General features: G+C 33.4%; 2 protein-coding genes across 9 annotated transcripts; one reads left to right on the plus strand and one right to left on the minus strand.

Moving 5' to 3' along the window:
• The first annotated feature begins 2245 nt into the window (after nt 1-2245).
• LOC107411710 (pentatricopeptide repeat-containing protein At5g46100) lies at nt 2246-6019 on the plus strand. 8 transcript variants are annotated; one of them, XR_007238835.2, is made up of 4 exons: nt 2247-2436; nt 3474-5214; nt 5329-5452; nt 5877-6018. XR_007238835.2 is itself a non-coding variant. In XM_025069288.3 (3 exons), exon 2 carries the CDS (start codon nt 3751-3753, stop codon nt 5182-5184), a length of 1434 nt encoding a protein of 477 aa, XP_024925056.3. In that variant the 5' UTR covers nt 2247-2436; nt 3474-3750; the 3' UTR covers nt 5185-5214; nt 5877-6019. The 8 variants fall into 8 exon arrangements, 6 of the variants coding, with proteins under 6 accessions (XP_060674705.1, XP_024925056.3, XP_024925053.3 ...); XR_007238834.2 differs by having other exon boundaries at nt 3474-5452; XM_025069288.3 differs by lacking the exon at nt 5329-5452 and having other exon boundaries at nt 5877-6019.
• LOC107411781 (protein DMP4) lies at nt 5831-7393 on the minus strand. Its single transcript, XM_016019440.4, has one exon. It carries the CDS (start codon nt 6660-6662, stop codon nt 6024-6026), a length of 639 nt encoding a protein of 212 aa, XP_015874926.1. The 5' UTR covers nt 6663-7393; the 3' UTR covers nt 5831-6023.
• Between the last annotated feature and the right edge of the window lie 4122 nt (nt 7394-11515).

Consider the following 11515-nt stretch of genomic DNA (forward strand, 5'->3'; position numbering starts at 1 on the left):
CTGCCTCTTTACTAAATGTTGTACTCATAGACACCAAATTGCAACTACCACTTTCAAATGAAAAAACTTGTTGCTTTTTATCCTCCATCCTATTAGGGTATTTTTTGCATTAATTCATCAAATGGTTTCGCAATGTACTAGTTCCACACCTTTTGGTATTACATGCATAATCTACCCCACAATGTCTACATTTGCACCTAGGATTATTTGGATCATTATCTGGAATTTTTTCAAAATGTTCCCAAACCCAAGATGGAGCCCTAGAAGGTTTTCTCTTTTATATTTTATAAGGTTTATCCGACTATGAAGGTTGAGACTCAGTTTTATCTAATTCATTTAAATACTCTTCCAATTCATTAATATCATACAAATCATTATGGTCCTTATCCATCTAGAACCTATTAAAAACAAAATAAACCTGTTGAAAAACATAAATACAAAAAAAAAAAAAAAAAGCAGCATAATCAAATTTCATGCACAACTCCATATATAAACTATAAAAATGTCACAAATAGATTTTCATAACAACTTCATAGCATAAGTCATATATCACTTCACAATCTCCAAACTTCATAGCAAATAATTTCACAACCTAGGCTTCACTACATTTTCCAAAAGTAATTTTTAACCTTCCCACATGCAAAAATAATGAGAAAAAGGCTAAGTAACTTACCTCCAAATAATAGACAATCACAAAATTGTGTGTGATTTTGAAATTAAACGAAGAAAAGGAACTCTATTCGATTTACTCAATTCAGGCAGGCTGTTTGATTTTATCTACAAAATAGGAAAAAATATATATATATATATATATTAGACCACAAAGCCCCCAAAAAAAAAAAATTGCAATACTGATTAGAAAAAATAGAAAAAAAAAATTTGCTATACCCTTCTTCCATCCAAACTCCTGGTGTCAAGATTGATTAGAAAAAACAGAATTCCATAGTTTCCATGTATAATATTTTATGTATTTAAAATAGCATAGATTCTTTAATAAATTTCAAAATTACAAGAAAAAAATGGCAAGTAAGCATACCATGTGGCAAAGCAAATAGCAAAGTAAACAGATAGGCAACAACAAATTAAGCAATCTCACATGGGGAAACATGAAATTCAGAAAGGCAAAAAAAAAAAAAGAAAAAAAGGAGGTGCAAACTCATCGACCTTGTTATGTAGTAAAGGTGGACCGAAAGTAACAACATTGGCAAAGAAGGAAAAAAATTATCCAAAGCAACTTTGCACATCCACTCTCTTGTTGATTTGGTTCCAAATGCTTAGATTCGTAACAAGTAACTTATTTAAAAATTTAACACAAACAAACTATATTAAGATTACATTTGAAAAAACTGCTGTCTTGTTTTTGCACAACCTAAGAAAATTGATGAAAAGACTACAAAAACTAAAAAACAATTGACAGGTTACCTGTAGGTGGTGGTGATTAGTGAGGGAGCAACAAGTGGACTGGGTGCGATGAGGTTGTTCAGGTGGTGGCGTGGCTTGAGAGTTCAACCGTGGAGTGGTGGATGGCTGGTGGCTGCTGTTACATCTAGGGAAAGAACAATCAAACACATCCAGGGAACGAAAAAAAAAAAAAAAACAATTCAAATTTAACAGAAACAAAGCTTGAGCTACCTGCAAGTGGTGGCAATCGGCGAGGGAGCGACAAGTGAACTAGGTCCGATGTGGTTGTTCAAGTGGTGGCATTGCTTGGGAGTTCAATCGTGTGGGGTGGTGGTTGTTGCCTGCTAGGGTTTCAATTTTAAATTTGTTTTATGAGATTGTGTTATGTATTGTGTTTTATGAGATGAGGAATCCAAGGGTGGTAATTAGATTGTGAAAAATCAAGGCCTTACAAAATTCAATAGAAATAATTTAATAAAAATAATTTTTGCAAAATGGTTTAAGTGGGTATGAATCAATTCGGGTTGGATGGATTAAAATTCATTTCAATCTGTAATTCGATCCGAAAATTTTAAACTTTTTATCTATATAATCGATTCAAATCAATTAAACAATTAAAATCAATCCAAACCAAATCTAATATTTCAATTTAATCGGTTTAGATCGAATTTTACCCATGCCTACTTCCCATAATAAACGCTTATATACAGATTACAATAAAACCTATATACGAGTGACAAAGTTTTGGTAAATAAACATAAGAAAATTAAAATATGGAAACGAAATCGAAATATATTCATTAATATTAAAATCTTAGAAATAAATTAAAATAAATAAGTTCTAAAGCAAAAAGAGTAAATTTACTTTTTAATCCTCACCGACCGTACGGACTAGGTAGGAGGAAACCCGAAATCTGTTGACTCTGTTCCCGGCCTCCATTTACGGTCTGGGCTGTATGCCCTCTCTTTTTCTCTGAACCTCTCTGCTTCTCCGCCTTCTCTCTCCCTCCGATTCCTCCCTTACGGTTCTTCTCAGGTATTTCCTGCATCAAATATTTTTTCAATTTATATCGAGAATGCCAGTGCTTCTCTGTCCCTGATTTTTATGTTGAATTTCATTTATTTATTAGTCATTTTGCATTTTCTATGGCTTTCTTTTGCGTTTTATATACAGTTTTGACTGTTTTTCTGCTTTACAAACTATGAACTTTATTTTTTATTTTTTTATTTTTTGTCTTGGTAAATATTGTGCCCGAATTCAGTGATATAGATTCATAGAAGTGGTTAAGTTGCTATGAGTTCCTTAACTCTCGGTTTGTATTTGATTTTTAAAATTTTTAGATTCTTCTCCATGTCGTTTTTGTTGTTTTTGTTCGTTTGGAAACGAATAATTAAACAAATAAGCTGATAATTATGAAACTGGAATTCATCAATGGAAAAATTACTTCTTCGAGGTAGTAGCATTTGTTGATTTTATCATTTTCAAGCTGCTTCTGATTGATTATTTATGACAATGTCTCTAACTCAACCATTATCCTCCTCAAGGTATTTCCAGCATTCAACATTGCACTTAAAATTTGAATAGAACTTAAATTTGGATAGCATATGAAAATGAAGTGTTGGATCTTGAATCACCACTTTTGTGTTTGGAGGATCATAGAAGGACTTAAATAAATTGATTAGTACAAGAATAAACATAATGTCAATTTATGAACTTCATTTCGTTTAGAAAAGGTATCTACAAAAACTGTGTCTATTAAATTTATCTTTTTGTTATTCTTAACTTATGATCCGCGGATGAGCATATGCTTTTATAAGAATTTACTTTTTATATTTTTTATTTTTCACAATAAAAGTCATGCTTTACAATTTTGCTTATAAAACTGGTTTTTCGGCATGCCATATGTTGAGGAAATGCATAATTGAGTTTACAACAACTGATTTGTATGCTAATTTTTTAGCAAATTACTTCTGATGTATTTGGTTTTTTCATTTATTTCTTATTTTTTATTTTTTTTATTATTAGTATTTTCCTTGTTCTAACCCTGTCTGATTTTGTTCATTTTATATTAGGTTTGTTCCTGTAGTTGTTGAAGCATACTATATTGTCTTTCAATTAATTAAGAAATGCCAAGTGCTGGAATGTGGCTACAAAATATTTGATTTTTGACTTCGTTTATTATTATATTCGTAGAATTGATGAAATGTTGTTGAGCTCTCTTTGGCATCAGATGTCTTAACATCATGTAATTTATTGTATTCAATTTTGGGTGGAATTGCCACTCCTTTGCATTATTAACTAGTTCAGCAAAATCAGGAGTAAGTAATTTTTGGAAAGAGAAAGTTGACTATGGGAACTAAAGCTATGTTTAAATGGTCAAAACAAATCACACCTGCCCAAGTGGAGCGGCTGATACGAGCAGAAAAGGACGTACAAAAAGCTACTCTCATATTTGATTCAGCGACAGCCGAATATTCCAATGGTTACCGGCATGATCACAGCACATTTGCTCTCATGATCTCTAGATTAGTCTCTGCAAACCAGTTCAGATCAGCAGAGGCTCTCCTCAATAGAATGAAAGAGGAGAAGTGTAACATTACAGAGGACATTTTTCTATCTATTTGCAGATCCTATGGGCGTGTCCATAGGCCACTTGATGCCATCAGGGTTTTCCAGAAGATGGAAGACTTCCTGATAAAACCAACCCAAAAATGCTACATTACTATATTTGCCATACTTGTTGAAGAAAACCAGTTAAAGTTGGCTTTCAGGTTTTACAGATACATGAAAAAAATGGGTATTCCACTTTGTGTTGCTTCCCTTAATATTTTGATTAAGGGCCTTTGCAAGAACAGTGGAACTATGGGTGCAGCTCTTCGGGTGTTCCGAGAGATGGCCAGTTTTGGCTTTACACCTGATTCATATACTTATGGTACTTTGATTAATGGCTTTTCCAAACTGGGAAAGATTGTTGAAGCAAAGGAACTATTCAAGGAGATGGAGATGAAAGGTTGTTCTCCCTCTGTTGTTACATATACTAACTTGATACATGGTTTGTGCCAGTCTAACAATCTGGATGAAGCTATGGCATTATTCGAAGAGATGAAAAGCAAAGGTGTAAGCCCAAATGTGTTTAGTTATAGTTCTCTTATGGATGGTTTTTGCAAGGGTGGGCGTTCTTCACAAGCAATGGAACTATTGCGCATGATGGTTAGTGAATGCCATTTGCCCAACATGGTCACTTTTAGTACTCTAATTTATGGACTTTGTAAAGAAGGAAAACTTCAGGAGGCTTTGGAAATTCTTGACAGGATGAAGCTTCAGGGATTGAAACCAGATGCAGGCTTGTATGGAAAAATCATAACTGGATTCTGTGATATTTTTAAGTTCCAGGAAGCTGCAAACCTTATTGATGAGATGGTACTTGGGGGGATCTCACCAAATCGAGTTACTTGGAGCCTTCATACTAGGATTCATAGTAGAGTGGCACAAGGTCTTTGTACCATTGGCAATGTAAATCGAGCTTTTCAGTTGTATCTTAGCATGCGGACCAGGGGTATCACGATTGATGCCTTCACGTTTGACTCTTTAGTCAAATGTTTTTGTAAGAAGGGAGACCTGCATAAAGCTGCTCGAATTGTTGATGAGATGTTGCATGATGGATGTGTTCCAGATGAGGAAACATGGAGTTCTGTTGTAAGTGGGTTTTGGGATCGAAGGAAGGTGAGGGAGGCTGCTGAGTTGTTGCAGGCTGGGCTGATGAATGATTTTGTTGAAGCCTAAAACACTTACTAAAGCTTGATTTTTGAAGGAGTAAGTGCTATGTTATGGGCTTTATTCTTTTTCATTCTATTGGTTGTTTGTTGGAAGCATGTATTAGTGGCTAACTATATGGGGATTTGCTTCATTTTTTATCTGCAAACACAGGCTTCACAATGGCTATCTGTTCATAGCTCTTCTGCGTATACATCTCCCTCTCCTCTCTCTCAAACATGCAGCAGAACACATTTTGTGGTCTGGGGATTTAATCATTATTTACATAACTTCAATGGTAGTGACCATTCAAACTGTTTACCTTCTGGTGTCATTTTGGTTGAACAAAGTCCTGAACTTGCCTATTGTCTAGTTTTAGTTAAGCAGAATATCGATTGCTGTCAAACTGAACCAAATGACTGTAGTTCTGCGTATGAAGCTTGTTAAAATTTTAGCCAAATCAAGTCAACAGCTCTACTTGTGTCCTTCGTATTAATTGTTTGTGAAAATTTTGCGTCACCAGCTTCCATTTTTTAGTTCCAAATAATTGTGTTTGAATTATTTCCTACTAATTAATTTCTAATTTCATTCTATTGTTTTAACTGCTTGTGTAACATTCTTCCTGAGCAATAATCACAATGTATGACAAATATTGTACATCTACATTTTAAAAAGCTTTCCTTTTTTTTTTTTCTTTTTGTTCTTTTTTTCTCTTCTTGCAGAGATGTTTGCAATTGCCACGATTCATCTTGTGATGGCACTTTTGATGAGAATGGAATGAAGGAATGTTTTGATACACATGAATAGACAGACTTCTCCTCTCAGAAACAAGGAGTCACAAATACATCAACCACACGAAAAAAGAAGCATTAATTTACAGAGAGTGGGAAGCCTATTCCATGGCGCTTTGTAGGAAAAACCATGAACAACATGCTGCAAAAGACACCAATACCAACTGGCAATGATGTGAGCACTTCCTGAGTCTCCTCTGATGGTGTTGGATAGAAGCATCTCACCACATTTTGATCAAATAATGCAACGGCTGCAAACACAAGTATTGACATGAAGGCATGCATGAAATCTATAAATTGCAAACGGTATTTTGCAGCTTCATCAGTTGGAAGGATAGCTGAACCATCGATAACCCACAGGCCTCTAAATGTGGCAAACCCATAACAAACATTTCCATTCTTGTCCCTAAAGCTATCAGTAAAACTCAGGAGAAGACACGACATCCCGCAGAGAGCTACAAGCCCTGCAGTCATGGACCGGCTGACAGGGTCACAATTACCTTGGTTTGTGAATATAGGTGATAGAAGTTGAAAAGCAAGAACTGTTCCTGTAGGTAAAAGGTTGGCTAAATGGGCTGTGCTTTGAAATGTCTGGCTTATGGCTTTCTGCACGAGGGTTTTCCCATCTGCAATTGGTGTGGGTATATCTTTCAGGAGGGGGAGCTTTTGTTCATCGTTGTGATTTGGGTATTCCTCAGCATCCACCTTGATTTCCATGACCCACAAAACCTTTCTAAATTCTCTTTTCTTTCTGTTATTTTGATAGGCTTTCTTGGTTTATGTTCAGCATATTTAGCCTGAGGGATTCTATTTATAAGTAGCGCGAAGAAATACAACTTGAGTAGAGGTAAAGGGAGGGAAGGGTATGTAGTTTTGCCTTACAAGTATCAGAAACCGTATTGTGGATAAGCCAGCCTTTAGCAGAATTCCGGGAGTACACTTTCTAAGCTTTCGTGCCATGTGTCTGAAATTAGTTGGAAAAAGAAGCAGTTTTAGGGGTTGTGTGTTTTACTCAAGTTTTGCATGACCGTTATGAAACCACAAGCTTCTTTAAAATTCTGTCAGTGGGAAAAGATTACGAGTGGGATTCCAATAATGAAATAGTAACAAGCAAGTTTGGCTCTAGATTGTTCCTCTTTTTTTTTTTTTTTTTTTTTTTTGGGTTGCTTGTGTAGAATAAAATAGCTTTGCTGAAACGCAACGAGTAAAGGAGACGGGGGATTTCCGGAGAAATTGTTTTCTGATTTAATTTTTGTCTGCATATCCAACTTTAGAGGGTGAAGAAACAAAGCCTCTTGGGTTGGGCTTGCCTTCCAAATTTTCCTGGTCATTGTATTGGTCGTCAGCACATGAAAGTATCTTTAGGATGCCATATTAGGCTTTTGCTCTATCGTACGCCTTGCACGTTATGACTTCATGAATACCAGAGGATTCAGATATCTCTCTGCCAGTTTGGAAATAGAAACCATAGCCATTCCCTAATGATATATATATATCTATTGTTCGTGTAACGTGCGCCAAAGTAAATCTTAGATGACCAATTTTGTCGACCCTTAACAAAAAGAACCCCTAATAAATCGATTTATTTGGCATTATATTACAGTTGGTATCATTACTTAAAAGAGAAAAATTCGGCAATCACATTGAAACATGACTTAAGATACAAAAAATACAAGATCATTTTTGTTATTATTTTTAATTTTCAAACAATTGAATATTTCTCCTTTGTTGCTTATGCGTATATACATATATATATATATATATATATATATATATATATATATATATATATATATATATATATATATATATATATATATATATTTATAGATACTGCATCTTCGATATTGTTGCAGACATTCTACTACACTCTTCCCTTCTTTCTCTCTCTTCTTCTTCCATTTTTTTTTTTTTTCTATCTGTATAAATATTCTATAATTTTATCTCTGTACAATTTGACGGCAGATCAAGCGCTTCTGTTTGAATGTTTGGACCATCAAAAAAGAAAGCATGTTTTGTTTCTACTTCCCTTATATCTAAAACTCTGTGAGAACCGAGAGCTCCTCCTTATAACATTCCTAATCAATTTTGTTTATCAAAGATTATGTCTCCTAGCTGACATGTAATTACATTTTCGGCAGACAACAATATCAAGGGTGTAAAGGCCATCGTTAGGAGATAATGCTCGAAATTTAAAACAATTTTCATTTTTGAACCATTTAGTATTTTGATTAAACCACCATGAGTGTATTCTTCTTTTTTCACAGAAACTGTAGTGCATCGTTGAAGGGTCAGTTACTATTTTGCAATTCCATTCGACCCTAATACACACTCCTCCTGCGTAAAAACTTTTAAAAGGCCACAAAACAAATTTACATGAATGGAGTGTGCATAAAGTTTATTTAGTGAGAAAAGAAAGGCCCAAAACTCAAAAAAAAACAGCACCAATGAAGTCCAAAAGCAAGGAAGTTAATAATTTATAGGGTCCAACATAGGTTTCACACAGATTCTCAGTCGGTTTACACATTTAGACAAGAGGTTGCAAACAACGTTGGTCGTGCCAGCTTCAAAAGTCCAGGGAAAAGTTGTATTCTTTGTTTTAACTTTGTGCTAGCTTATTTTATTAATTGAAATACATATAGCTTCTATGTCAGCCATTACAAAATACAATTATGTAGCTCATCCTTTTTAGAGCAGGGGAGCAGAATGGTAGCAAAGTTATACAGTTTTTTTTTTTTTTTTTTTTGGGGAAAATAAGCAAAGTTATGCAGTTTGCAACAACACATTCCAAGCAAAATGATTAGGAGAATGAAGAATTGAGTTTAAACATGCACATAAAGAGTTCAAATTGTGCATGGACAAATTTAATTCTCCCGAACAACTTTCCGCAACATTTGACAATTTTTATTCTTCAGAAAAAGGCACTCCATCTTTCTTATTACCGACCTCACACGGCGATTAGTGATTTGGTCTTGAAACGACCCTTTGCTGTTCTCTCTAATTTTTTTTAATTTTTTTATTTGGTGGGTTTTTAATTTAGCCATACAGAAACATGGGATATCATCGATTTGACATGTTCTGGGTGGTTCAGAAAAGATTAGGGGGGAAAAAAATAATTTATCAAAAAAAAAAAAATAAATAGAAAGGTTCTCGGTCCTCGCCGAAAAGGACTTTATGCATGGTGAAGTGACTCATGATAAATAATATAGGGAAATCCTATAGTTTGGTCAACAAAATCTATGAAACCATTCATTTGACAAAGAAAGTGATTAATCTTTTGGTAAACTTGGTCAGTAACTTGTTGATTTAGTCATTTTTTGGTACATCAACATTTTAGTAAATTAAATTATTTACTTTTTAAAACTAGTTGTTAGTCACAAATGAACTGGTTATAGTGTTCTTTTTTTTTTTTGGGGGGGGGGGGGGGGGGGGGGGGAAGAATAGTTATAGTTTGAGTTGGTTCAACCAAACAAGACATAAATAAGGGGAAAAAAAAAATAAAACTATATATTTTAGGATATAAGTAATTCTGCGTATAAGAATCTCAATTATTCTATCTCTATTAATAAAAGGGGTATTGGGGTTGGCAACCAATTGCAAAGAATGATTACAAGTTAAAAAATGATTCTATAATTGCTAATTAGATAAAGGTTAGGATGCAATTGGGAGGAAATTCCAAATGAATGATTCCCCTATTTTTTTTTTTTTTAAATGTTGACCTAATTAGATAAAAGTTAGGGCGCCAAACTCCCATTTATCTTGCTTGTATCTCTTTTTTGGTTAAATATCTTGCTTGTATCTCATTAATTAAGAACAATCTAAAAGAATAGTTTTTAATTTGTTTTATTTTGCCAAGAAGAATCTTTTAAACTGCTAGATTGAAGATCTGGTCCAGATGGTTAGGTAACTGTCTAGCTACGGTAGCCACAGGAGAGTGAATGACATATTTTTTTGTCAGGGAATTCTGGGTTTTCCCATCTAATTATTCGTAATCATCCAAAAGAAAATAACAAATAAAAAGCTAATCTAAGTGGGCCAAATAAGCAATCATCATTTTGTTGAGCTTAATATGTAATTGCTTACTTTCCAATTCTCTTCCTCTTCAGTGGAGAAATTAGTGCTTCGAATAGTTTCACTTCATTTCCTATTTTCTTTCACATATATATATATATATATATATATATATAATAATGGTTTATAATGATTAGATTTTAATTTAATGTGTCATGACATTTTATTGTCAATTTCAATTTTTCATATTTGGTTTTTGACCTTTTCTTTTTTTTAATTGTAATGTCCTTGTTAAACTGTTTCAATTAATGGTTTTTATGTCCCATATTTGTTAATGTACCACAATTCAAGTAACCATAATGGTTTCTAACCTTAGTTATTACTCCTAAGTAAAATGATTTCAAGATTGTGAAAATAATGACACCATCAAAACCGGACCCAATTATTAACTTTTTCCTCCTTAATAGATCTAAGATTGGATGAAAAATTCCACAACCTATTTTTGCAGAAAAGCTTCTGAAATAGAAGTTATAGTTGACCCTCATTAGATATAGGTCCTACAATAGACAAAGAGAAAGTTGTGATGATGAAATGTCTCCAATGCAATGAAGACACAGCTCATAGATTAGCCTATTTGCACAAACAAGCATGTTGATAGTGTGCGAACTTTCAAAATCATGTGGGGAGGTTTTTGTTTTTTATCTCCCTCTCCCTACTACTACTTGATGGGTTTTGAATCTTTTGTTCCTTTGGTTCTCTATTCAGTTTTTATCCCAAATTAATTGTTTTTTAAGACCTTTTCCTCAATTTAAGGCCTGGTTGGGAATGACAAAATTCTTCATCATCATATACCCATGACATTTGCTTTTATGAATGGGTTGCATACGGCAATATTACACCCTTATTTATCATCATTATTGATTTTATATTTTAATTAAAATACAAACATTTATAATTTGTCATTTTTTGTAATCTGAGTCACACGTTACTAGACCTGGATGTAGCATATGTGGCATGTAATATATGTAACAGGGGAACATCAAAATTATCTGCTTACTTGAACTATACATTTTTTCCCCCCTTTTTGCGAAGTCCTTAGTAACAATTTTTTTAAAAAATATATATATAATTATATATACATTCATTCAGTTGATATAACATATCTATGAATAATTTTTAGGACTTCAATGAACGAATTTCTTACTTTAATTTTTGCAGGGTAGGTGCGGCCATTTGTTGTTTCATAATATGCATGAAAAATGAAATTTACCAATTCTTCTTAAAGCGAAGACAAATAGATAATTGAATAAATAAAAATTCTTCTTAGCAATAACGAAAAAGTTAGAGCTATGCTTGGCTGTGTATTAAAAAACTAAGGGTTAACTATACTGTTTGGTTATGTATTAAAAAATTAAGGGTTAGCTATATTTCTAAACCTTCTAATTTGTCTTCAATTTTCATTTTAATTAAAATTTAAGACTCAAATTTTATTTTTTTGTTATTTTCAACTGAGATATTTAATTTTAGTTTTATTTCAATTTGAACATTGTATATATTAG

Source organism: Ziziphus jujuba, chromosome 1, assembly GCF_031755915.1.
Source record: "Ziziphus jujuba cultivar Dongzao chromosome 1, ASM3175591v1".
NCBI classification, from domain to species: domain Eukaryota; kingdom Viridiplantae; phylum Streptophyta; class Magnoliopsida; order Rosales; family Rhamnaceae; genus Ziziphus; species Ziziphus jujuba.